General features: G+C 44.3%; 1 protein-coding gene across 1 annotated transcript; it reads left to right on the forward strand.

Moving 5' to 3' along the window:
* Window positions 1-27,784, forward strand: LOC127919059 (formin-2-like). The gene is made up of 7 exons (XM_052502478.1): window positions 1-124; window positions 2,155-2,327; window positions 18,279-18,435; window positions 22,086-22,147; window positions 23,449-24,250; window positions 24,370-24,862; window positions 27,499-27,784. The coding sequence occupies exons 1-7, from the start codon at window positions 1-3 to the stop codon at window positions 27,782-27,784; spliced, it is 2,097 nt and encodes a 698-aa protein (XP_052358438.1).

The following is a 27,784-nucleotide window of genomic DNA, read 5'->3' on the forward strand; positions in this document are numbered from 1 at the left end:
ATGGCGGGTGGCGTTGTCATGCTGGAGGGTCATGTCAGGATGAGCAGTATGGCGGGTGGCATCGTCATGCTGGAGGGTCATGTCAGGATGAGCAGTATGGCGGGTGGCATCGTCATGCTGGAGGGTCATGTCAGGATGAGCAGTATGGCGGGTGGCATTGTCATGCTGGAGGGTCATGTCAGGATGAGCAGTATGGCGGGTGGCATTGTCATGCTGGAGGGTCATGTCAGGATGAGCAGTATGGCGGGTGGCATTGTCATGCTGGAGGGTCATGTCAGGATGAGCAGTATGGCGGGTGGCATCGTCATGCTGGAGGGTCATGTCAGGATGAGCAGTATGGCGGGTGGCATTGTCATGCTGGAGGGTCATGTCAGGATGAGCAGTATGGCTGGTGGCATTGTCATGCTGGAGGGTCATGTCAGGATGAGCAGTATGGCGGGTGGCATTGTCATGCTGGAGGGTCATGTCAGGATGAGCAGTATGGCGGGTGGCATTGTCATGCTGGAGGGTCATGTCAGGATGAGCAGTATGGCGGGTGGCATTGTCATGCTGGAGGGTCATGTCAGGATGAGCAGTATGGCGGGTGGCATCGTCATGCTGGAGGGTCATGTCAGGATGAGCCTGCAGGAAGGGTACCACATGAGGGAGGAGGATGTCTTCCCTGTAACACACAGCGTTGAGATTGCCTGCAATGACAACAAGCTCAGTCCGATGATGCTGTGACACACCACCCCAGACCATGACGGACCCTCCACCTCCAAATCGATCCCGCTCCAGAGTACAGGCCTCTGTGTAACGCTCATTCCTTCAACGATAAACGCGAAATCCGACCATCACACCTGGTGAGACAAAACCGCGACTCGTCAGTGAAGAGCACTTTTTGTCAGTCCTGTCTGGTCCAGCGATGGTGGGTTTGTGCCCATAGGCGATGCTGTTGCTGGTTATGTCTGGTGAGGACCTGCCTTACAACAGGCCTACAAGCCCTCAGTCCAGCCTCTCTCAGCCCATTGCGGACAGTCTGAGCACTGATGGAGGGATTGTGCGTTCCTGGTGTAACTCGGGCAGTTGTTGTTGCCATCCTGTACCTGTCCCGCAGGTGTGATGTTAGGATGTACCGATCCTGTGCAGGTGTTGTTACACGTGGTTTGCCACTGCGATGACGGTCAGATGTCCGTCCTGTCTCCCTGTAGCGCTGTCTTACGAGTCTCACAGTACGGACATTGTAATTTATTGCCCTGGCCACATCTGCAGTCCTCATGCCTCCTTGCAGCATGTCTAAGGCACGTTCACGCAGATGAGCAGGGACCCTGGGCATCTTTCTGTTGGTGTTTTTCAAGTCAGTAGAAAGGCCTCTTTAGTGTCCTAAATATTCATAACTGTGACCTTAATTGCCTACCGTGTGTAAGCTGTTGGTGTCTTAATGACCGTTCCACAGGTGCATGTTCATTAATGGTTTATGGTTCATTGAACAAGGATGGGAAACAGTGTTTAAACCCTTTACAATCAAATCAAATCAATGAAGATCTGTGAAGTTACTTGGATTTTTATGAATGATCTTTGAAAGACAGGGTCCTGAAAAAGGGACGTGTTTTTAAAATATATATCACACACGTATGTCTGGTTGACTCTAGGTCTACTGTAGTAATGTTGATGTCTCTACCTCCAGGTCGTACTCTGCTAGAGAAGTTGTTAGACTGTAGTAATATTGATGTCTCTACCTCCAGGTCGTACTCTCCTAGAGAAGTTGTTAGACTGTAGTAATATTGATGTCTCTCTCTACCTCCAGGTCGTACTCTCCTAGAGAAGTTGTTAGACTGTAGTAATGTTGATGTCTCTCTCTACCTCCAGGTCGTACTCTCCTAGAGAAGTTGTTAGACTGTAGTAATATTGACGTCTCTCTCTACCTCCAGGTCGTACTCTCCTAGAGAAGTTGTTAGACTGTAGTAATGTTGATGTCTCTCTCTACCTCCAGGTCGTACTCTGCTAGAGAAGTTGTTAGACTGTAGTAATATTGATGTCTCTACCTCCAGGTCGTACTCTCCTAGAGAAGTTGTTAGACTGTAGTAATATTGATGTCTCTCTCTACCTCCAGGTCGTACTCTCCTAGAGAAGTTGTTAGACTGTAGTAATATTGATGTCTCTCTCTACCTCCAGGTCGTACTCTCCTAGAGAAGTTGTTCCTACAACAGGAAGATGCCCAGCCAGAGGAAGCTGAGAAGCTGTGTTCTCGGATTCTGGCCATGGGTCTGTTACTACCCTTCACTGACTGCTTCAGAGACACAATAGGAGGGTCCAACCCACAACTCGCTGCGCCATGCAAGTTCCACGTGAGTGTCATATCCTACACCAGGACCCTCAACCCTGTTCCACGTGAGTCATATCCTACACCAGGACCCTCAACCCTGTTCCACGTGAGTCATATCCTATACCAGGACCCTCAACCCTGTTCCACGTGAGTCATATCCTATACCAGGACCCTCAACCCTGTTCCACGTGAGTCATATCCTATACCAGGACCCTCAATCCTGTTCCACGTGAGTCATATCCTACACCAGGACCCTCCACCCTGTTCCACGTGAGTCATATCCTATACCAGGACCCTCAACCCTGTTCCACGTGAGTCATATCCTATACCAGGACCCTCAATCCTGTTCCACGTGAGTCATATCCTACACCAGGACCCACAATCCTGTTCCACGTGAGTCATATCCTACACCAGGACCCACAACCCTGTTCCACGTGAGTCATATCCTATACCAGGACCCTCAATCCTGTTCCACGTGAGTCATATCCTACACCAGGACCCACAACCCTGTTCCACGTGAGTCATATCCTATACCAGGACCCTCAATCCTGTTCCACGTGAGTCATATCCTACACCAGGACCCTCAACCCTGTTCCACGTGAGTCATATATAGGATATATGGTTTTGCCGGGGCAGGCCGTCATTGTAAACACTGACTTGCCTCGTTAAATAAATAAAGTTCAGTCCCATTGTGTTGATATGCAGTATGCTAGACAGTAAATATCCCATTGTGTTGATATGCAGTATGTTAGACAGTAAATATCCCATTGTGTTGATATGCAGTATGTTAGACAGTAAATATCCCATTGTGTTGATATGCAGTATGTTAGACAGTAAATATCCCATTGTGTTGATATGCAGTATGTTAGACAGTAAATATCCCATTGTGTTCATATGCAGTATGTTAGACAGTAAATGTCCCATTGTGTTGATATGCAGTATGCTAGACAGTAAATATCCCATTGTGTTGATATGCAGTATGTTAGACAGTAAATATCCCATTGTGTTGACATGTAGTATGTTAGACAGTAAATATTCCCCTGGTTCAGTCCCATTGTGTTGATATGCAGTATGTTAGACAGTAAATATCCCATTGTGTTGATATGCAGTATGTTAGACAGTAAATATCCCATTGTGTTGATATGCAGTATGTTAGACAGTAAATATCCCATTGTGTTGATATGCAGTATGCTAGACAGTAAATATCCCATTGTGTTGATATGCAGTATGTTAGACAGTAAATATCCCCTGGTTCAGTCCCATTGTGTTGACATGCAGTATGTTAGACAGTAAATATCCCATTGTGTTGACATGCAGTATGCTAGACAGTAAATATCCCATTGTGTTGATATGCAGTATGTTAGACAGTAAATATCCCATTGTGTTGATATGCAGTATGTTAGACAGTAAATATCCCATTGTGTTGATATGCAGTATGTTAGACAGTAAATATCCCATTGTGTTGATATGCAGTATGTTAGACAGTAAATATCCCATTGTGTTCATATGCAGTATGTTAGACAGTAAATGTCCCATTGTGTTGATATGCAGTATGCTAGACAGTAAATATCCCATTGTGTTGATATGCAGTATGTTAGACAGTAAATATCCCATTGTGTTGATATGCAGTATGCTAGACAGTAAATATTCCCCTGGTTCAGTCCCATTGTGTTGATATGCAGTATGCTAGACAGTAAATATCCCATTGTGTTGATATGCAGTATGTTAGACAGTAAATATCCCATTGTGTTGATATGCAGTATGTTAGACAGTAAATATCCCATTGTGTTGATATGCAGTATGCTAGACAGTAAATATCCCATTGTGTTGATATGCAGTATGTTAGACAGTAAATATCCCATTGTGTTGATATGCAGTATGCTAGACAGTAAATATCCCATTGTGTTGATATGCAGTATGTTAGACAGTAAATATCCCATTGTGTTGATATGCAGTATGCTAGACAGTAAATATCCCATTGTGTTGATATGCAGTATGCTAGACAGTAAATATCCCATTGTGTTGATATGCAGTATGTTAGACAGTAAATATCCCATTGTGTTGATATGCAGTATGTTAGACAGTAAATATCCCATTGTGTTGATATGCAGTATGTTAGACAGTAAATATCCCCTGGTTCAGTCCCATTGTGTTGATATGCAGTATGTTAGACAGTAAATATCCCATTGTGTTGACATGCAGTATGCTAGACAGTAAATATCCCATTGTGTTGATATGCAGTATGTTAGACAGTAAATATCCCATTGTGTTGATATGCAGTATGTTAGACAGTAAATATCCCATTGTGTTGATATGCAGTATGTTAGACAGTAAATATCCCATTGTGTTGATATGCAGTATGTTAGACAGTAAATATCCCATTGTGTTGATATGCAGTATGCTAGACAGTAAATATCCCATTGTGTTGATATGCAGTATGTTAGACAGTAAATATCCCATTGTGTTGATATGCAGTATGCTAGACAGTAAATATTCCATTGTGTTGATATGCAGTATGCTAGACAGTAAATATCCCATTGTGTTGATATGCAGTATGTTAGACAGTAAATATCCCATTGTGTTGATATGCAGTATGCTAGACAGTAAATATTCCATTGTGTTGATATGCAGTATGCTAGACAGTAAATATCCCATTGTGTTGATATGCAGTATGTTAGACAGTAAATATCCCATTGTGTTGATATGCAGTATGTTAGACAGTAAATATCCCATTGTGTTGATATGCAGTATGCTAGACAGTAAATATCCCATTGTGTTGATATGCAGTATGCTAGACAGTAAATATTCCCCTGGTTCAGTCCCATTGTGTTGATATGCAGTATGCTAGACAGTAAATATCCCATTATGTTGATATGCAGTATGCTAGACAGTAAATATCCCATTGTGTTGATATGCAGTATGCTAGACAGTAAATATTCCCCTGGTTCAGTCCCATTGTGTTGATATGCAGTATGTTAGACAGTAAATATCCCATTGTGTTGATATGCAGTATGTTAGACAGTAAATATCCCATTGTGTTGATATGTAGTATGTTAGACAGTAAATATTCCCTGGTTCAGTCCCATTGTGTTGATATGCAGTATGTTAGACAGTAAATATCCCCTGGTTCAGTCCCATTGTGTTCATATGCAGTATGTTAGACAGTAAATGTCCCATTGTGTTGATATGCAGTATGCTAGACAGTAAATATCCCATTGTGTTGATATGCAGTATGTTAGACAGTAAATGTCCCATTGTGTTGATATGCAGTATGTTAGACAGTAAATATCCCATTGTGTTCATATGCAGTATGTTAGACAGTAAATATCCCATTGTGTTGATATGCAGTATGCTAGACAGTAAATATCCCATTGTGTTGATATGCAGTATGCTAGACAGTAAATATCCCATTGTGTTGATATGCAGTATGTTAGACAGTAAATATCCCATTGTGTTGATATGTAGTATGTTAGACAGTAAATATTCCCTGGTTCAGTCCCATTGTGTTGATATGCAGTATGTTAGACAGTAAATATCCCATTGTGTTGATATGCAGTATGTTAGACAGTAAATATCCCATTGTGTTGATATGCAGTATGCTAGACAGTAAATATCCCATTGTGTTGATATGCAGTATGTTAGACAGTAAATATCCCATTGTGTTGATATGTAGTATGTCAGACAGTAAATATTCCCTGGTTCAGTCCCATTGTGTTGATATGCAGTATGTTAGACAGTAAATATCCCATTGTGTTGATATGCAGTATGTTAGACAGTAAATATCCCATTGTGTTGATATGCAGTATGCTAGACAGTAAATATCCCATTGTGTTGATATGCAGTATGTTAGACAGTAAATATCCCATTGTGTTGATATGCAGTATGCTAGACAGTAAATATCCCATTGTGTTGATATGCAGTATGTTAGACAGTAAATATCCCCTGGTTCAGTCCCATTGTGTTGATATGCAGTATGTTAGACAGTAAATATCCCATTGTGTTGACATGCAGTATGCTAGACAGTAAATATCCCATTGTGTTGACATGCAGTATGTTAGACAGTAAATATCCCATTGTGTTGATATGCAGTATGTTAGACAGTAAATATCCCATTGTGTTGATATGCAGTATGTTAGACAGTAAATATCCCATTGTGTTGATATGCAGTATGTTAGACAGTAAATATCCCATTGTGTTGATATGCAGTATGTTAGACAGTAAATATCCCATTGTGTTGATATGCAGTATGTTAGACAGTAAATATCCCATTGTGTTGATATGCAGTATGTTAGACAGTAAATATCCCATTGTGTTGATATGCAGTATGTTAGACAGTAAATATCCCCTGGTTCAGTCCCATTGTGTTCATATGCAGTATGTTAGACAGTAAATGTCCCATTGTGTTGATATGCAGTATGCTAGACAGTAAATATCCCATTGTGTTGATATGCAGTATGTTAGACAGTAAATGTCCCATTGTGTTGATATGCAGTATGCTAGACAGTAAATATCCCATTGTGTTGATATGCAGTATGTTAGACAGTAAATATCCCATTGTGTTGATATGTAGTATGTTAGACAGTAAATATTCCCTGGTTCAGTCCCATTGTGTTGATATGCAGTATGTTAGACACTGCATATCAACACAATGGGATATTTACTGTCTAACATGCATATCAACACAATGGGATATTTACTATGTTAGACAGTAAATATCCCATTGTGTTGATATGCAGTATGCTAGACAGTAAATATCCCATTGTGTTGATATGCAGTATGTTAGACAGTAAATATCCCATTGTGTTGATATGCAGTATGTTAGACAGTAAATATTCCCCTGGTTCAGTCCCATTGTGTTGATATGCAGTATGTTAGACAGTAAATATCCCATTGTGTTGACATGCAGTATGCTAGACAGTAAATATCCCATTGTGTTGACATGCAGTATGTTAGACAGTAAATATCCCATTGTGTTGATATGCAGTATGTTAGACAGTAAATATCCCATTGTGTTGATATGCAGTATGTTAGACAGTAAATATCCCATTGTGTTGATATGCAGTATGTTAGACAGTAAATATCCCATTGTGTTGATATGCAGTATGTTAGACAGTAAATATCCCATTGTGTTGATATGCAGTATGTTAGACAGTAAATATCCCATTGTGTTGATATGCAGTATGTTAGACAGTAAATATCCCATTGTGTTGATATGCAGTATGCTAGACAGTAAATATCCCATTGTGTTGATATGCAGTATGTTAGACAGTAAATATTCCCTGGTTCAGTCCCATTGTGTTGATATGCAGTATGTTAGACAGTAAATATCCCATTGTGTTGATATGCAGTATGTTAGACAGTAAATGTCCCATTGTGTTGATATGCAGTATGCTAGACAGTAAATATCCCATTGTGTTGATATGCAGTATGTTAGACAGTAAATGTCCCATTGTGTTGATATGCAGTATGTTAGACAGTAAATATCCCATTGTGTTGATATGCAGTATGCTAGACAGTAAATATCCCATTGTGTTGATATGCAGTATGTTAGACAGTAAATATCCCATTGTGTTGATATGCAGTATGTTAGACAGTAAATATCCCATTGTGTTGATATGCAGTATGTTAGACAGTAAATATCCCATTGTGTTGATATGCAGTATGCTAGACAGTAAATATCCCATTGTGTTGATATGCAGTATGTTAGACAGTAAATATTCCCCTGGTTCAGTCCCATTGTGTTGATATGCAGTATGTTAGACAGTAAATATCCCATTGTGTTGATATGCAGTATGTTAGACAGTAAATATCCCATTGTGTTGATATGCAGTATGTTAGACAGTAAATATCCCATTGTGTTGATATGCAGTATGCTAGACAGTAAATATCCCATTGTGTTGATATGCAGTATGTTAGACAGTAAATATCCCATTGTGTTGATATGCAGTATGTTAGACAGTAAATATTCCCCTGGTTCAGTCCCATTGTGTTGATATGCAGTATGTTAGACAGTAAATATCCCATTATGTTGATATGCAGTATGCTAGACAGTAAATATCCCATTGTGTTGATATGCAGTATGCTAGACAGTAAATATTCCCTGGTTCAGTCCCATTGTGTTGATATGCAGTATGTTAGACAGTAAATATCCCATTGTGTTGATATGCAGTATGTTAGACAGTAAATATCCCATTGTGTTGATATGTAGTATGTTAGACAGTAAATATTCCCCTGGTTCAGTCCCATTGTGTTGATATGCAGTATGTTAGACAGTAAATATCCCCTGGTTCAGTCCCATTGTGTTCATATGCAGTATGTTAGACAGTAAATGTCCCATTGTGTTGATATGCAGTATGCTAGACAGTAAATATCCCATTGTGTTGATATGCAGTATGTTAGACAGTAAATGTCCCATTGTGTTGATATGCAGTATGCTAGACAGTAAATATCCCATTGTGTTGATATGCAGTATGTTAGACAGTAAATATCCCATTGTGTTGATATGTAGTATGTTAGACAGTAAATATTCCCTGGTTCAGTCCCATTGTGTTGATATGCAGTATGCTAGACAGTAAATATCCCATTGTGTTGATATGCAGTATGCTAGACAGTAAATATCCCATTGTGTTGATATGCAGTATGCTAGACAGTAAATATCCCATTGTGTTGATATGCAGTATGTTAGACAGTAAATATTCCCCTGGTTCAGTCCCATTGTGTTGATATGCAGTATGTTAGACAGTAAATATTCCCCTGGTTCAGTCCCATTGTGTTGATATGCAGTATGTTAGACAGTAAATATTCCCCTGGTTCAGTCCCATTGTGTTGATATGCAGTATGTTAGACAGTAAATATCCCATTGTGTTGACATGCAGTATGCTAGACAGTAAATATCCCATTGTGTTGACATGCAGTATGTTAGACAGTAAATATCCCATTGTGTTGATATGCAGTATGTTAGACAGTAAATATTCCATTGTGTTGATATGCAGTATGTTAGACAGTAAATATTCCCCTGGTTCAGTCCCATTGTGTTGATATGCAGTATGTTAGACAGTAAATATCCCATTATGTTGATATGCAGTATGCTAGACAGTAAATATCCCATTGTGTTGATATGCAGTATGCTAGACAGTAAATATCCCATTGTGTTGATATGCAGTATGTTAGACAGTAAATATCCCATTGTGTTGATATGCAGTATTCTAGACAGTAAATATCCCATTGTGTTGATATGCAGTATGTTAGACAGTAAATATCCCATTGTGTTGATATGCAGTATGTTAGACAGTAAATATCCCATTGTGTTGATATGCAGTATGTTAGACAGTAAATATCCCATTGTGTTGATATGCAGTATGTTAGACAGTAAATATTCCCTGGTTCAGTCCCATTGTGTTGATATGCAGTATGCTAGACAGTAAATATCCCATTGTGTTGATATGTAGTATGTTAGACAGTAAATATTCCCTGGTTCAGTCCCATTGTGTTGATATGCAGTATGTTAGACAGTAAATATCCCATTGTGTTGATATGTAGTATGTTAGACAGTAAATATTCCCCTGGTTCAGTCCCATTGTGTTGATATGCAGTATGTTAGACAGTAAATATCCCTGGTTCAGTCCCATTGTGTTCATATGCAGTATGTTAGACAGTAAATATCCCATTGTGTTGATATGCAGTATGCTAGACAGTAAATATCCCATTGTGTTGATATGTAGTATGCTAGACAGTAAATATCCCATTGTGTCTTGGTAAAATAAATAGTGTTGGGGCGCCGTAACCGTAAAACTTGAGCCCGTCACAATTAACACAACATGTAAAAAAAAAAAATACTATTGTCTGCGCCACCGTTAACATTACTGCATGTCAGCCGCGGGACAGATGAGTGAATTAACTGGGAACCGGGTGGTATACTCTCCAAATGGCGTTGTGGTTTGAGGAGAACACTTACACATTGTCAAGGCGGAGATGAGTGGTGGAGACCGAGGCTCGCATGGACAACAGTGGATGCATCAATTCAGCCTAAACGTGTAGACCTAATGACTGACTGTCACAGAACGGCAGTACAGTAGTCTACACGTAGTAGATGTTTTGTAAACCGCGGTCTCTTTCCAGTCTTTAAATTGCGGGTGCACAGTGCACTGTTTGGATGATGGAAGTGTTATTTTGTGAGTGAAGGAATGTGTGCAGGTAGCCTGAAGGGGACGCCTTTTTTGTTAAGGGATTGTTTGACAATCGGATGAAAACGTCATGACTGGTAGGAAAAGCTTTCCTTGAAGAAAATGGATTTAAATCGCCAAAATTAAAGGCCCAGCCAAATTAGCTTGCTTCTGTGTGCAATATATATATATATATATATATATATATATATAACACACACAAATATATATAAATAAAATACAATAATTTAAAATGGGCTACTACACCAGAAAGCACAACTTGGCCACAGAGGATCATTAGCTACGTTAAGCTGTTGATTGTTTTAAGCCTAGAGTAAGAAGGGCAGTTTGGGCAGCAGCGCTGCAAATACCCAATGTATTGTTGTTTTAAGCCTAGAGTAAGAAGGGCAGTTTGGGCGGCAGAGCTGCAAATACCCAATGTATTGTTGTTTTAAGACTAGAGTAAGAAGGGCAGTTTGGGCAGCAGAGCTGCAAATACCCAATGTATTGTTGTTTTAAGCCTAGAGTAAGAAGGGCAGTTTGGGCAGCAGCGCTGCAAATACCCAATGTATTGTTGTTTTAAGTCTAGAGTAAGAAGGGCAGTTTGGGCAGCAGCGCTGCAAATACCCAATGTATTGTTGTTTTAAGCCTAGAGTAAGAAGGGCAGTTTGGGCAGCAGAGCTGCAAATACCCAATGTATTGTTGTTTTAAGCCTAGAGTAAGAAGGGCAGTTTGGGCAGCAGCGCTGCAAATACCCAATGTATTGTTGTTTTAAGCCTAGAGTAAGAAGGGCAGTTTGGGCAGCAGAGCTGCAAATACCCAATGTATTGTTGTTTTAAGCCTAGAGTAAGAAGGGCAGTTTGGGCAGCAGAGCTGCAAATACCCAATGTATTGTTGTTTTAAGCCTAGAGTAAGAAGGGCAGTTTGGGCAGCAGAGCTGCAAATACCCAATGTATTGTTGTTTTAAGCCTAGAGTAAGAAGGGCAGTTTGGGCAGCAGAGCTGCAAATACCTAATGTATTGTTGTTTTAAGCCTAGAGTAAGAAGGGCAGTTTGGGCAGCAGCGCTGCAAATACCCAATGTATTGTTGTTTTAAGCCTAGAGTAAGAAGGGCAGTTTGGGCAGCAGAGCTGCAAATACCCAATGTATTGTTGTTTTAAGCCTAGAGTAAGAAGGGCAGTTTGGGCAGCAGCGCTGCAAATACCCAATGTATTGTTGTTTTAAGCCTAGAGTAAGAAGGGCAGTTTGGGCAGCAGCGCTGCAAATACCCAATGTATTGTTGTTTTAAGCCTAGAGTAAGAAGGGCAGTTTGGGCAGCAGCGCTGCAAATACCCAATGTATTGTTGTTTTAAGCCTAGAGTAAGAAGGGCAGTTTGGGCAGCAGCGCTGCAAATACCCAATGCATTGTTGTTTTAAGCCTAGAGTAAGAAGGGCAGTTTGGGCAGCAGCGCTGCAAATACCCAATGTATTGTTGTTTTAAGCCTAGAGTAAGAAGGGCAGTTTGGGCAGCAGCGCTGCAAATACCCAATGCATTGTTGTTTTAAGCCTAGAGTAAGAAGGGCAGTTTGGGCAGCAGCGCTGCAAATACCCAATGTATTGTTGTTTTAAGCCTAGAGTAAGAAGGGCAGTTTGGGCAGCAGAGCTGCAAATACCCAATGTATTGTTGTTTTAAGCCTAGAGTGAGAAGGGCAGTTTGGGCAGCAGCGCTGCAAATACCCAATGTATTGTTGTTTTAAGCCTAGAGTGAGAAGGGCAGTTTGGGCAGCAGCGCTGCAAATACCCAATGTATTGTTGTTTTAAGCCTAGAGTAAGAAGGGCAGTTTGGGCAGCAGCGCTGCAAATACCCAATGCATTGTTGTTTTAAGCCTAGAGTAAGAAGGGCAGTTTGGGCAGCAGCGCTGCAAATACCCAATGTATTGTTGTTTTAAGCCTAGAGTAAGAAGGGCAGTTTGGGCAGCAGCGCTGCAAATACCCAATGTATTGTTGTTTTAAGCCTAGAGTAAGAAGGGCAGTTTGGGCAGCAGCGCTGCAAATACCCAATGTATTGTTGTTTTAAGCCTAGAGTAAGAAGGGCAGTTTGGGCAGCAGCGCTGCAAATACCCAATGTATTGTTGTTTTAAGCCTAGAGTAAGAAGGGCAGTTTGGGCAGCAGCGCTGCAAATACCCAATGTATTGTTGTTTTAAGCCTAGAGTAAGAAGGGCAGTTTGGGCAGCAGCGCTGCAAATACCCAATGCATTGTTGTTTTGCAACCCAGTCATACGTATCGCAATATTTTAAAAATACATTCACGGAAAAAACTGTTTGGAAAGCAAATTACTATTGCTGTAACGACTCCAATCTGTCTTTTAGGTATCACAGTTCTTAACTTAATTGAGTAGCTGATCTTATTTTTTATTTTTTTTTGTAGTATATCTTATTAGCACCAGTGAAGAAAATAGTGCATATTCACTGTCTTCATCATTGGGTCAGTGACACTTTTGTTTGTTTTTGGACAATAATTTCCTCCTCCAGGTTGGATGGGATGTTTGTAGTGTATTTGTCTCTCCTTTTCATAGGCCTTTCATATCGATCAGATGTCATTTTTATTGATCGCTATGCCCTCTGGGTGTCGGTCAGTCGCTATGCCCTCTGGGTGTCGGCCGGCCGCAATGCACTTTAGGTATGGTTTTGCTGAGTTCGAGTGCTCTGAGCTCTAACACACAACGCTAATGGCTGTGATGCTATCTGTAACAAGAGCCACCTTGTTGTTATGGTGACAATGCCACAGTGAAAGTCATAAATGCTTGAGGATGCGGAGTCAGTGTTCTTAGTGGCTCTCTGGAGGGACCAGTCTCCTGGCTAGCTGTTGGTACAGTGTGTCTCTCTGGAGGGACCAGTCTCTTGGCTAGCTGTTGGTACAGTGTGTCTCTGGAGGGACCAGTCTCCTGGCTAGCTGTTGGTACAGTTTGTCTCTGGAGGGACCAGCCTCCTGGCTAGCTGTTGGTACAGTGTGTCTCTCTGGAGGGGACCAGCCTCCTGGCTAGCTGTGTGAACACTGTACTGCTGCATGTTGTAGCAATAATAGAGAACGACAGCCCTTTTGCGCTCCCTCCCTGCCTGACTTATGTTCTCCTCAGAGGTATACAGATGGGACCGGTTTCAGATTGTAGCCTGACGCTATAATATGGCCATGGGAACACTAAGGCAAAGTGTAGCTGATTACAGACAGGAAAGGATGGGACAGGGCAGCTCTCAGGCTTTGACCTGTGAATATATGATCGTTCTCTGCCCTCCCTCTCCCCTCTCCTCCCTGTGCAGCACAGAGCAGCAATATAGAGAAGGAGAAAGCGTAGTCATAAAGCAACCTGATCTGACTGCAAGCCGGCCCATCAGCCTGTGCAAAAACCCGGTGACTTCCCTGAAGCTACAATGACAGCAGGGAGAAGAGACCAGTCCACTATATCAGGCTCTCTGAGTCTGGACTGGTCAGAGTTACCATGAGAACAGGAGGGGAGGGCAGCGACGCCCAATGTTTCTGGGGACTGCTGCAGTTTCGCAGAGGATGCAGTGTCTTAGGGAGTTTTCAGGATCGCAGACCGGTGACAGGAAAGAAGTGTCAGACTGGCAGTAACTCACTGCGTTGTCAGAAGAGGAATAGAGAACAGCAGAGCAGAGGGAAAAAACACCACCGTTTACCACCTCGAGGGGATTTGTTGATTTTATTTTTCGAAAATGCAAACTCCACATTTTTCCCTCAGCGGTCTTGGCGATGACGGAATAGCTACATGTTCCAAACAGGAAGTGCAGAGAGCTGAGTCCGGAGACTATGCGCCATAAAATTCAATATTCTGTCCAGGAACTGACAGATTAAAGCAGACAAGGACATGGCGTATATGTCAGAGTCAGGCGTAGAGACCGATGGGGGCTCTTCCTCCTCCTCCCTGGCTCTAGCTAATGATGATGTGGGGGCCTCTGAGTGTGTGGTGCTGTCTCGGGTTCCAGAGCTAGTCCGAGAGCTACTAACCATCAATGGCCAGGGAAGAGGGGAGGAGAGGGAGAGGAGGCTGGACCTAGCATGGCTCAAACTCAAACAGACCGTCCGCAGGAAATGCAACCTATTTGAGCACCTGCAGGTTAGCATAGGAGCAATATGCACAAGGCTGTGTCTCTGTCCAAAGTACGGTAGCACCCTATTCCCTATGTAGTGCACGACTTTTGACCAGGGACATTTGGGACGGGTGCTTTTGTTCTTCGATCTAACATGGTTGAGTACACACGGCATGTGATGTCCCTTCCGTTGCACTCAGCATCCAAGACGAGACTTATCCATCTGAAATGGGATTAGTCCATGTGATTGGTTCACTTATGATTGTAGAATGAATAATGGCACCCTATTCCCTTTATAGTGCACTATTTTAGACCAGGACCCATAGTGCACTAAATAGGGAATAGGGCCCATAGTGCACTAAATTGGGAATGTCCTTTGTCCCCTTATGCCATTATATATTTTCTGTTATAACGTAGTACATGGGCTTGATTTTAAGAAATGTGATTAATATAATATTTTCCATTCCGAGAAAACTGAAACTTTTCAGGGTTTCCGTTAAGATGGAAAATATTGCGCTGTACAACGTGACGGTCGGGAGTAGGCTACAGTATAAAAGGATTGGAGGTTTCTACATTAATATCTAAGGGGCATAACATTTCCACACCCTAATTGTAGTGTAACCAACACTCATTTCGCCTATGCTAGGACTACAGTATATCTAAACATGTTTTTAAATGACTTGATTCTCCACCAATAATTACATTTAGATGATTGGAGGACTCTAAATTAATATCTAAGGGGCATTTTCCGTTAGGGTCTGTGAGAATATCTAAGGGACTTGTATATAATTCTAAATTAATTCATTAATAAGAATCACTTTGTTTAAAAAGTAACTATATTGGAGATTTCATTTTCAATTAACCTCGAGTGAGCGAGGAAAAATGCAGTTCTTGAACATGAGGTGAGACATTCTCACTAATTTGTAAATAAAGCCAGTTTGTTATTTAGAATTATTTATTTCTGGAGACGCCTAACTTGATTATTTAGGAGACATCACTTGCTTATATTCAGTCAACACATTTCTTAAGAATAGAAGGCTATATATAACAATATATAACAATATTTTTTTCTTCTATTCTTAAGAATAGAAGGCTATATATAACATATATCTTAAGAATAGAAGGCTATATATAACATATATCTTAAGAATAGAAGGCTATATATAACATATCTTAAGAATAGAAGGCTATATATAACATATCTTAAGAATAGAAGGCTATATATAACATATCTTAAGAATAGAAGGCTATATATAACAATATTTGAGATTATTTCATTTAAAAAAATAACGGTGAGCGATTGTAATCTGATAATTTTATATAGCCCAAAATATAGCCCTGCTAATAGCCATAATGACGCTGTACAACGTGACCTGCTAATAGCCATAATGACGCTGTACAACGTGACCTGCTAATAGCCATAATGACGCTGTACAACGTGACCTGCTAATAGCCATAATGACGCTGTACAACGTGCCCTGCTAATAGCCATAATGACGCTGTACAACGTGCCCTGCTAATAGCCATAATGACGCTGTACAACGTGCCCTGCTAATAGCCATAATGACGCTGTACAACGTGACCGTGTGTTTGAAGGAGTATTTTCCAGTAAGCAACAATTTGTTTGCCTTCATTAGACAACTTTGTTCCAATATTTCTGTAATTCAGTCATATTTATTCCCATAGTAATTCATTATGGATCCATGACTAAATCAACATCTGCATTTTGAAAGATGATTTTTTAATCATTTTATTAACAAAAGCATAAAGATGCTGATGAAGAAAAACAGTACTATACAGTATATGCTTTCACATTTGGGTAAGAAAGCATTTATTAAAGCATTTTGAAGAAAAGCCACCTGCATTTGTTTATTAGGTGACTATGCAGTCTGACAAGTAAACGTAGCCTACAATACATTCTGTAGTAAACATGGGAAAGTGTCTAATTTCTTACATAAGGGAGAGCAGGTCATGTCCAGACTTTCTCAGTGACCTCAAGTACCTTCAATAATTGCTGTACTAGAGAATTCGGGCATGTGGGTGGGAGACCGGGGTTCAATTCCCCGACAGGGAGAAAGGAGTAGACTGTCCTTGTAAATAAATGTGTTCTTAACACCTCTTTAAGGAATACCTAGGATAGGATAAAGTAATCCTTCTCACCCCCTTAAAATATTTAGATGCACTATTGTAAAGTGGCTGTTCCACTGGATGTCATAAGGTGAATGCACCAATTTGTAAGTCGCTCTGGATAAGAGCGTCTGCTAAATGACTTAAATGTAAATGTTAACTGATTTCATGTGTTATTTCATAGTTTTGATGTCTTCACTATTATTCTACAATGTAGAAAATTGTAAAAAAAAATAATAATAATCCTGGAATGACCCTCTGGGTTCCCGTTAGGATGGAGCGGAAAATATGGCACTGTACAACGTGATGGTCGGCAGTACAGTACTGGGCTATTTAGCTAAAGAATCCCAATGTGCTGGCAGGGCACGCGGGAGACTGGGGTTCAAGTCCCCGACAGGGAGGAAGGAGTAGACTGTCCTTATAAATTAGAATTTGTTGACTTGCGTAGTAAAATAAGTTACGCTAAGAGCATAACATTTATACACCCTAATTTTCTAATTCTAGTCCAACCAATACCCAAACCGAGATTACGTTCAAATAACAATCTTATTCATTTATGAAGACCAGTCCTCATGCTTGTCTCAGAGCAGTGTGAAACGGTGCTAAAATAGTTGTAGGCTTTTGCTTCTAACTTTAATATTCTCTTTAAATTACCTATCCCACTTTTAACAGCACATGACTCAACACTAGTGAGACTCATATCTCCTACAGTTTTTCGAAAAATATGACGTGACTCTCCGCGAATAATTACATGTAGAGGATTGGAGGATAGTTCTGTAATTCAGTGATATTTATTCCCATAGTAATTCATTATGGATCAATAACTAAATAAAGATCAGCATTTTGAAAGTGTTTTTATTATTTGTATTAATGAAAGCCTAAAGCATAAACCATTATTAGTTACATTGTTTTAGTTTGAACCTGCAGACTGACACTAAGAACGGGAACGTTTCCTTTTATTAGTGGAATGCCCCTTAAATATTTTGGAGATTGTTTACAAATCAGCAAGAAAAAAGGCAATTCTTAAACATGGGGTGAGACATTGTTACTAATTTATTAAAAAAGCCTGTTTGTTATTTAGAATTATTTATTATTTTTTAGAGGGAGAAATGCATAGTCTTAGACTGTTGCGTCACTCAGGCGCTGTACAACGTGACCGGTCGGGTGTGGCCTACACTACTACTACTACTACTACTACTACTACTACTACTACAGTAAGATAAATGATCTAACAAATGAAATAATAAAAACCTTAGTGTAACAACAGTTTTAGTAAGTAATACTGAAGTCGTGCACAATTATCAGTTTCTATTTCGGTTTATGTCGCCCATTCATTATCAGTTAGAGACATAGTAGGACCCAAAAGCATAATCAGTGGTCTAACTCCCCTGGTGGTGTTCTGGAGCAATGACGTGGTGACGCAGGGTACCGTACTAAATGACAAATTACCTATAAGTCCCGCGGCGTAAACGCACAACTTTTTAAAGGAGAAACCACTGTTCTATTGTCCCCTAACAGCATAATATCTCCTCTTTTGTCCTCTGTTGTCCCCTTATGCTATTCTCATGTATGTCATATTATCTCCCTCTCTCCCCCAGCAAGACCAGCTGTACACGTGGGCAGCGGTCAGCCAGCCCCCCCACTCCAGGGAACACTTCGAGGGCCGGGCCCCCCTCCCTGGGCACCTGAAGACCCTGTGGCCCCCACCCAGACCTGTGGGAGACGATAGACCAGGCCTCATGTACACCGAGGAGGGTAGGGGCCCTCACCACATCCATATAGATACTATTATACTGTAGAGACTAGATCTGAAACGGCTAACTACTGTAACAGACCAGGTCTCATTACACCGAGGAGGGTAGGGGCCCTCACCACATCCATATAGATACTATTATACTGTAGAGACTAGATCTGAAACGGCTAACTACTGTAACAGACCAGGTCTCATTACACCGAGGAGGGTAGGGGCCCTCACCACATCCATATAGATACTATTATACTGTAGTGACTAGATCTGAAACGGCTAACTACTGTAACAGACCAGGCCTCATGTACACCGAGGAGGGTAGGGGCCCTCACCACATCCATATAGATACTATTATACTGTAGAGACTAGATCTGAAACGGCTAACTACTGTAACAGACCAGGTCTCATTACACATAGTTACACGTTCTACCAAGGTGGGAAGGTGCCCTCATCAAAACAGTTACGAACTTCAGACTGTTGTACTTGTTTTCTCCTTTAACTCTCACTAGCGCTGATTTTGCAGATGGAGTCTAGAAACGTTAACTTCCTTAGCCAGGGCGGGGAGCTCGTAGCCTCGTCCCTTAGCCAGGGCGGGGAGCTCGTAGCCTCGTCCCTTAGCCAGGGCGGGGAGCTCGTAGCCTCGTCCCTTGGCCAGGGCGGGGAGCTCGTAGCCTCGTCCCTTGGCCAGGGCGGGGAGCTCGTAGCCTCGTCCCTTGGCCAGGGCGGGGAGCTCGTAGCCTCGTCCCTTAGCCAGGGCGGGAGCTCGTAGCCTCGTCCCTTAGCCAGGGCGGGAGCTCGTAGCCTCGTCCCTTAGCCAGGGGGGGGGGAGCCTCGTCCCGAGCCTCGTCCCTTAGCCAGGGCGGGGAGCTCGTAGCCTCGTCCCTTAGCCAGGGCGGGGAGCTCGTAGCCTCGTCCCTTAGCCAGGGCGGGGAGCTCGTAGCCTCGTCCCTTAGCCAGGGCGGGGAGCTCGTAGCCTCGTCCCTTAGCCAGGGCGGGGAGCTCGTAGCCTCGTCCCTTAGCCAGGGCGGGGAGCTCGTAGCCTCGTCCCTTAGCCAGGGCGGGGAGCTCGTAGCCTCGTCCCTTAGCCAGGGCGGGGAGCTCGTAGCCTCGTCCCTTAGCCAGGGCGGGGAGCTCGTAGCCTCGTCCCTTAGCCATGCGCTACGCTAAATGCTAATAGTACTAGTTAAAACTCAGACGTTCATTAAAATACACATGCAGGGTATTGAATTAAAGCTACACTCGTTGTGAATCCAGGCAACAAGTCAGATTTTTAAAATGCTTTTCGGCGAAAGCATGAGAAGCTATTATCTGATAGCATGTAACACCCCAAAAGACCCGCAGGGGACGTAAACAAAATAATTAGCATAGTCGTCGCTACACAAACCGCACAAATACAATCTAAAACATTCATTACCTTTGACGAGCTTCTTTGTTGGCACTCCTAGATGTCCTATAATCACTATTGGGTCTTTTTTTTTATTAAATCGGTCCATATATAGCCTAGATATCGATCTATGAAGACTGTGTGATAAACGGAAAAAAATAGCGTTTCATAACGTAACGTCATTTTTTAAAATTCAAAAAGTCGACGATAAACTTTCACAAAACACTTCGAAATACTTTTGTAATGCAACTTTAGGTATTAGTACACGTTAATAAGCGATAAAATTCATCAGGAGGCGATGTCAATTCTATAGGTGTCTGTCTCGAAAAAATGTCTTGGAGAGAGCTCGACCAAAACATCCGGTCGGAGACCGGAGGGAATCGATTCCCTTGATTCGGTTAGACCAAGAATCAATTGCGAATCAAATGACAAGACTCTAGACAACGTGTGGAAGCTGTAGGCACTGCAACCTCGGCCTCATTTAATTCAGTTCACTTTGAACAATTTCTTGAAGTCGCGGATGGATATTTATTTCCATTTTCAGTGATCAGATTTTCCTGCACTTTTCTATGATTTAACCAGTTTTATAAACGTCTGAGTGTTTTCTATCCACACATACTAATCATATGCATATACTATATTCCTGGCCTGAGTAGCAGGGTGCTGAAATGTTGCGCGATTTTTAACAGAATGTTCGAAAAAGTAGAGGGTCGACTTAACAGGTTAATTTAACCCAACCGTGTAGATTTATGGAAAGGCTTGATTCTAATCTGGATCTCTTCTTTCCTGCTCTGATTCCTTTAGAGGGAGATGAAGGTAAGTTACATTGTGAATGTGTTTCTGCATGGTAATTTAACTATTTTTGGCCTTGCTCGTCATGTGCTGTCTGTCTGTAGTCCCACATGCTATTGAAAGGGCCAAGGTTGCATAGCAACAATGAGTCAGTGCTTAGGCAGGCAAAATTGATTGATATTCTGAGCACAGCTTTCCCTCTCTGACCCCCGACATAGATCCGTCGTCTTGCCCCCGACAAACATCCCGTCGTCTTTCCCCCCTCCGACAAACATCCCGTCGTCTTCCCCCCTCCGACAAACATCCCGTCGTCTTCCCCCCTCCGACAAACATCCCGTCGCCCCCTCCGACAAACATCCGTCGCCCCCCTCCGACAAACATCCCGTCCCCCTCCGACAAACATCCCGTCGTCTTCCCCCCTCCGACAAACATCCGTCCCCCTCCGACAAACATCTCGTCTTCCCGTCCCCCTCCGACAAACATCTCGCCTTCCCGTCCCCCTCCGACAAACATCGTCTCCCCCTCCGACAAACATCCCGTCTCCCCCCTCCGACAAACATCGTCTCCCCCCTCCGACAAACATCTCGTCTCCCCCCCTCCGACAAACATCCCGTCGTCAACCCCCCGACAAACATCCCGTCGTCTTCCCCCCCGACAAACATCCGTCGTCTTCCCGTCCCCCTCCGACAAACATCTAGTCTTCCCCCTCCGACAAACATCCCGTCGTCTTCCCCCCCCGACAAACATCCCGTCGTCTTCCCCCAGACAAACATCCCGTCGTCTCCCCCTCCGACAAACATCCCGTCGCCCCCCTCCGACAAACATCCCGTCCCCCTCCGACAAACATCCCGTCCCCCTCCGACAAACATCCCGTCGTCTCCCCCTCCGACAAACATCCCGTCCCCCTCCGACAAACATCTCGTCTTCCGTCCCCCTCCGACAAACATCTCGTCTTCCCCCCTCCGACAAACATCTCGTCTTCCCCCCTCCGACAAACATCCGTCTTCCCCCCACCCTCAGACAAACATCCCGTCGTCAACCCCCCCGACAAACATCCCGGCGTCTCCCCCCAGACAAACATCCCGTCGCCCCCAGACAAACATCCCGTCGCCCCCAGATAAACATCCTGTCTGTCCTTGCTGCGGATTCTAACACCTAAATGGTTGTATTCTGGTAGTGATTAATACCAGTAGAAAGTGGTCTGGTCTAGTTGACCGTGCATGGTTGTGGTTGTATTCTGGTAGTGATTAATACCAGTAGAAAGTGGTCTGGTCTAGTTGACCGTGCATGGTTGTGGTTGTATTCTGGTAGTGATTAAATTAATACCAGTAGAAAGTGGTCTGGTCTAGTTGACTGTGCATGGTTATATTCTGGTAGTGATTAGAACCAGTAGAAAGTGGTCTGGTCTAGTTGACCGTGCATGGTTGTGGTTGTATTCTGGTTGTGATAATATAGAAGTACCCTGTCTCTCTCTTCCTACAGAACACCAGGCAGCCATCTTGGGGCTGAAGAGACATCAGAGGGAAGAAGTCAGCCAACTTCAGGTCAGTCATCCTAGTCTCCCTATCCTCCCTAGTCACCCTATTCTCAGACTAGATTTGCAAAGTACCGGGTAAGATTTCCTAAATCAGTAGGGAATCATCCAACCCTACCTGAGAGGTTATCTATAGGACTGTACAGTCTTTCCCTTTGGAGAGAATAGCATCGTGAATAGCCCTTGCCTCCTTCACCTGATTAACCACAAGGGGGCAGCATCCACTAAGAGTTGTACTAGTTTAGTGGAATTACTCTTAATAGCAGTTGTAAGTGAGGGTCTTGGTGTGTGTGGACCAGTACCTGGCAGACTCTGACCTCTCCCATGTTTATCTCTTATCTGTGTCTCCTAGAGATGCTCCTTGTCGTTGAAGTATTGTCCTTCTGAAAGCCGCCATCTTGTCCCATATGAAGTCATTTAGCTCCTCTACAAGAAGCCCTGCCTCTAACAAGAATACGTTGAATATAACATTGTTCTCCTTCTGGTTATAAAACAGTTAACATATTGCTTTAAAGGTTTAAATGAACACTGTTTTCCTCTTGCTCTCTGCCCCCCTCTTGCTCTCTGCCCCCCTCTTGCTCTCTGCCCCCCCTCTTGCTCTCTGCCCCCTCTTGCTCTCTGCCCCCCCTCTTGCTCTCTGCCCCCTCTTGCTCTCTGCCCCCCTCTTGCTCTCTGCCCCCACCTCTTGCTCTCTGCCCCCACCTCTTGCTCTCTGCCCCCACCTCTTGCTCTCTGCCCCCCCCTCTTGCTCTCTGCCCCCCTCTTGCTCTCTGCCCCCCTCTTGCTCTCTGCCCCCCTCTTGCTCTCTGCCCCCCTCTTGCTCTCTGCCCCCCTTGCTCTCTGCCCCCCTTGCTCTCTGCTCTCTGCCCCCCTCTTGCTCTCTGCTCTCTGCCCCCCCCCTTGCTCTTGCTTGCTCTCTGCCCCCCCTCTTGCTCTCTGCCCCTCCCTCTGGCCCCCCCCTCTTGCTCTCTGCCCCTCCCTCTGCTCTCTGCCCCTCCCTGCTTGCTCTCTGGCCCCCCTGCTTGCTCTCTGGCCCCCCTGCTTGCTCTCTGGCCCCCCTGCTTGCTCTCTGGCCCCCCTGCTTGCTCTCTGGCCCCCTCTCTCGCTCTCTGGCCCTCGCTCTCTGGCCCCCCTCTCTCGCTCTCTGGCCCCCTCTCTCGCTCTCTGGCCCCTCCTCTCTCGCTCTCTGGCGCCCCCTCTCTCGCTCTCTGGCCCCCTCTCTCGCTCTCTGGCCCCCTCTCTCGCTCTCTGGCTCCCCCTCTCTCGCTCTCTGCCCCCCTCTCGCTCTCTGGCCCCCCTCTGTCTCTCCAGGAGGAGTCGGTGCTGAAAACAGTGAAGCTGAAAGAGGAGCACGTCAATGTGATCCAGCAGTTAGAACAGACCATTGAGGACCTGCGGACTAAGATAGCTGAGCTGGAGGAACAGCACCCCCTGCTGGACAGAGATATTATTAGCATTAAGGAGCCGGAGGCCGGTGTGGAGGGGGATCGTTACCGGGAGGTCTGTCATGTAGACCTACAGACTGAGGAGAGGATAGTGAAGGAGGTCTGTCATGTAGATCTACAGACTGAGGAGAGGATGGTGAAGGAGGTCTGTCATGTAGATCTACAGACTGAGGAGAGGATAGTGAAGGAGGTCTGTCATGTAGATCTACAGACTGAGGAGAGGATGGTGAAGGAGGTCTGTCATGTAGATCTACAGACTGAGGAGAGGATGGTGAAGGAGGTCTGTCATGTAGACCAACAGACTGACTGTCTCCTGAGTTGTCTGGAGGCCAAGTCTGTCCAGACGTCACCTATGGAGGAAAGCTATAAGTTTAAAGTGCCTTTACCGGACCAGATGCCACCCTTGTTTGTGAATGAGGCTGGAGGAGAGTCCTTTGTCTTCCTCCTGTCCCCTGAAACTCCCCCAGAACTGGCCCTGTCTCTACCCATACCCTTCTCCCCTAAGGTCGCACCAGCATTTGTCTGTACGTGCCAACAGCAGCCGAGTGGCATTAAACCCCCCCCCACCTCCACCTCCTTTACCTGGTCACTCCATGGCTCCTCCTCCTCCACCTCCTCTACCAGGGGTGCAATGCCCCCACCACCAGCTCCACCTCCTCTACCAGGGGGTGCAATGCCTCCACCACCTCCTCCACCTCCTCTACCAGGGGGTGCAATGCCCCACCACCTCCACCTCCTCTACCAGGGGGTGCAATGCCTCCACCACCTCCTCCACCTCCTCTACCAGGGGGTGCAATGCCCCCACCACCTCCTCCTCTACCAGGGGGTGCAATGCCCCCACCACCTCCTCCACCTCCTCTACCAGGGAGTGCAATGCCCCCACCACCTCCTCCACCTCCTCTACCAGGGGGTGCAATGCCCCCACCACCTCCTCCACCTCCTCTACCAGGGGGTGCAATGCCCCCACCACCTCCTCCACCTCCTCTACCAGGGGGTGCAATGCCCCCACCACCCCCTCCCTTACCTGGGATGATAGGGATGGGCCCTCCCCCACCCCCTCCACCATTACCTGGGATGGGAGGACCTCCTCCTCCTCCTCCTCCTGGCTGTGGCCCTCCTCCATGTGCCCTGGGCTCCCTGGTCCCTCCGTTGCCCATGGGACTGTATGCTCTAGGCATGGCCCAGGAGAAACCTCCCCGGAAAGGAGTGGTGGAGCCCCCCAGACCCATGAAACCTCTCTACTGGACCAGGATCCAGCTCAACTCAGCTCAACACAAAAAGTAATCAATCAATTAAATGTATTTAACAAGACATATGTTTTATTTCAGCAGTTGTTTCTAAAGCTTTATGCTAAAAAGTTATTATATGATGACAGTTATGCTAGTTACATAAACATCTGGACCTGTATTGACAAAGGCTTTAGAGAACGAGTGGTGATCTAGGATCAGGTCATAGTCTCAGTAGGAGTGGTGATCTAGGATCAGGTCATAAAGAGTCTCAGTAGGTAGTGGTGATCTAGGATCAGGTCATAAAGAGTCTCAGTAGGAGTGGTGATCTAGGATCAGGTCATTATGAGTCTCAGTAGGAGTGGTGATCTAGGATCAGGTCAGAGTCTCAGTAGGAGTGGTGATCTAGGATCAGGTCAGAGTCTCAGTAGGAGTGGTGATCTAGGATCAGGTCATAAAGAGTCTCAGTAGGAGTGGTGATCTAGGATCAGGTCATAAAGAGTCTCAGTAGGAGTGGTGATCTAGGATCAGGACATAAAGAGTCTCAGTAGGAGTGGTGATCTAGGATCAGGTCATAAAGAGTCTCAGTAGGAGTGGTGATCTAGGATCAGGTCAGAGTCTCAGTAGGAGTGGTGATCTAGGATCAGGACATAAAGAGTCTCAGTAGGAGTGGTGATCTAGGATCAGGTCATAAAGAGTCTCAGTAGGAGTGGTGATCTAGGATCAGGTCATAAAGAGTCTCAGTAGGAGTGGTGATCTAGGATCAGGTCATAAAGAGTCTCAGTAGGAGTGGTGATCTAGGATCAGGTCATAAAGAGTCTCAGTAGGAGTGGTGATCTAGGATCAGGTCATAAAGAGTCTCAGTAGGAGTGGTGATCTAGGATCAGGTCATAAAGAGTCTCAGTAGGAGTGGTGATCTAGGATCAGGTCATAAAGAGTCTCAGTAGGAGTGGTGATCTAGGATCAGGACATAAAGAGTCTCAGTAGGAGTGGTGATCTAGGATCAGGACATAAAGAGTCTCAGTAGGAGTGGTGATCTAGGATCAGGTCATAAAGAGTCTCAGTAGGAGTGGTGATCTAGGATCAGGTCATAGTCTCAGTAGGAGTGGTGATCTAGGATCAGGACATAAAGAGTCTCAGTAGGAGTGGTGATCTAGGATCAGGTCATAAAGAGTCTCAGTAGGAGTGGTGATCTAGGATCAGGTCATAAAGAGTCTCAGTAGGAGTGGTGATCTAGGATCAGGTCATAAAGAGTCTCAGTAGGAGTGGTGATCTAGGATCAGGTCATAAAGAGTCTCAGTAGGAGTGGTGATCTAGGATCAGGTCATAAAGAGTCTCAGTAGGAGTGGTGATCTAGGATCAGGTCATAAAGAGTCTCAGTAGGAGTGGTGATCTAGGATCAGGTCATAAAGAGTCTCAGTAGGAGTGGTGATCTAGGATCAGGTCATAAAGAGTCTCAGTAGGAGTGGTGATCTAGGATCAGGACATAAAGAGTCTCAGTAGGAGTGGTGATCTAGGATCAGGTCATAGTCTTAGTAGGAGTGGTGATCTAGGATCAGGACATAAAGAGTCTCAGTAGGAGTGGTGATCTAGGATCAGGTCATAAAGAGTCTCAGTAGGAGTGGTGATCTAGGATCAGGTCAGAGTCTCAGTAGGAGTGGTGATCTAGGATCAGGTCATAAAGTCTCAGTAGGAGTGGTGATCTAGGATCAGGTCATAAAGAGTCTCAGTAGGAGTGGTGATCTAGGATCAGGTCATAAAGAGTCTCAGTAGGAGTGTTGATCTGGGATCAGGTCATAAAGAGTCTTAGTCCTACTTCATTATGATTAAAGTTGGAAAACTGATAGGGATAACTGGCTAGCTGCTACTGTTAGGGATAACTGGCTAGCTGCTACTGTTAGGGATAACTGGCTAGCTGCTACTGTTAGTCCTATTATTATTATTATTATTATTATTATATTATATATTATAGGGATAACTGGCTAGCTGCTACTGTTGATAGGGCTAACTGGCTAGCTGCTACTGTTGATAGGGCTAACTGGCTAGCTGCTACTGTTGATAGGGCTAACTGGCTAGCTGCTACTGTTGATAGGGCTAACTGGCTAGCTGCTACTGTTGATAGGGCTAACTGGCTAGCTGCTACTGTTGATAGGGCTAACTGGCTAGCTGCTACTGTTGATAGGGCTAACTGGCTAGCTGCTACTGTTGATAGGGCTAACTGGCTAGCTGCTACTGTTGATAGGGCTAACTGGCTAGCTGCTACTGTTGATAGGGCTAACTGGCTAGCTGCTACTGTTGATAGGGCTAACTGGCTAGCTGCTACTGTTGATAGGGCTAACTGGCTAGCTGCTACTGTTGATGGGGCTAGCTGCTACTGTTGATGGGGCTCGCTGCTACTGTTGATGGGGCTAGCTGCTACTGTTGATGGGGCTAGCTGCTACTGTTGATGGGGCTAGCTGGCTACTGTTGATGGGGCTAGCTGGCTACTGTTGATGGGGCTAGCTGGCTACTGTTGATGGGGCTAGCTGGCTAGCTACTACTGTTAGCCAGCCACTACTGTTAGCCAGCCAGATAGCCATGAAGAATAGAGCTTTGTAGGTCTAGCTACCCACAAATAATCTGGAACATTTCTGGGATCTTTGAGTAAAGATCCAACAGTCACAACCTCACTAACTCTTCCCTCATCCTAGAGAGGTGAGCACGTCGCTGGTCTGGGACAAGATACAGGAGCCTGATGTGAACTTTGAGGAGTTCGTAGAGCTGTTCTCCAAGACTGCTGTGAAGGAGAAGAAGAAACCCCTGTCAGATACCATCACCAAGTCTAAAGCCAAACAGGTGAGATCAGATACCCTCCCCTATTTACCCCTGTCAGGTTCCAGTCCTGTCCTATCGTCCTGTCCTGTCCCAGTGCCCCCTGTCCTATTGTCCAGTCCTATCCTCCTGTCTAATTGTCCAATCACCCTCATGTTTATGTAG

This window comes from Oncorhynchus keta, unplaced genomic scaffold (genome assembly GCF_023373465.1).
Source record: "Oncorhynchus keta strain PuntledgeMale-10-30-2019 unplaced genomic scaffold, Oket_V2 Un_contig_15608_pilon_pilon, whole genome shotgun sequence".
NCBI lineage: Eukaryota > Metazoa > Chordata > Actinopteri > Salmoniformes > Salmonidae > Oncorhynchus > Oncorhynchus keta.

Coding starts and splice junctions, on each gene's coding strand:
- LOC127919059 (XM_052502478.1), top strand. CDS start 1: ATGGCGGGTGGCGTTGTCATGCTGGAGGGTCATGTCAGGATGAGCAGT. Junction 125..2,154: donor TGGCATCGTCATGCTGGAGG/GTCATGTCAGGA, acceptor CTCTACCTCCAG/GTCGTACTCTCCTAGAGAAG. Junction 22,148..23,448: donor AAGAAGTCAGCCAACTTCAG/GTCAGTCATCCT, acceptor CTGTCTCTCCAG/GAGGAGTCGGTGCTGAAAAC.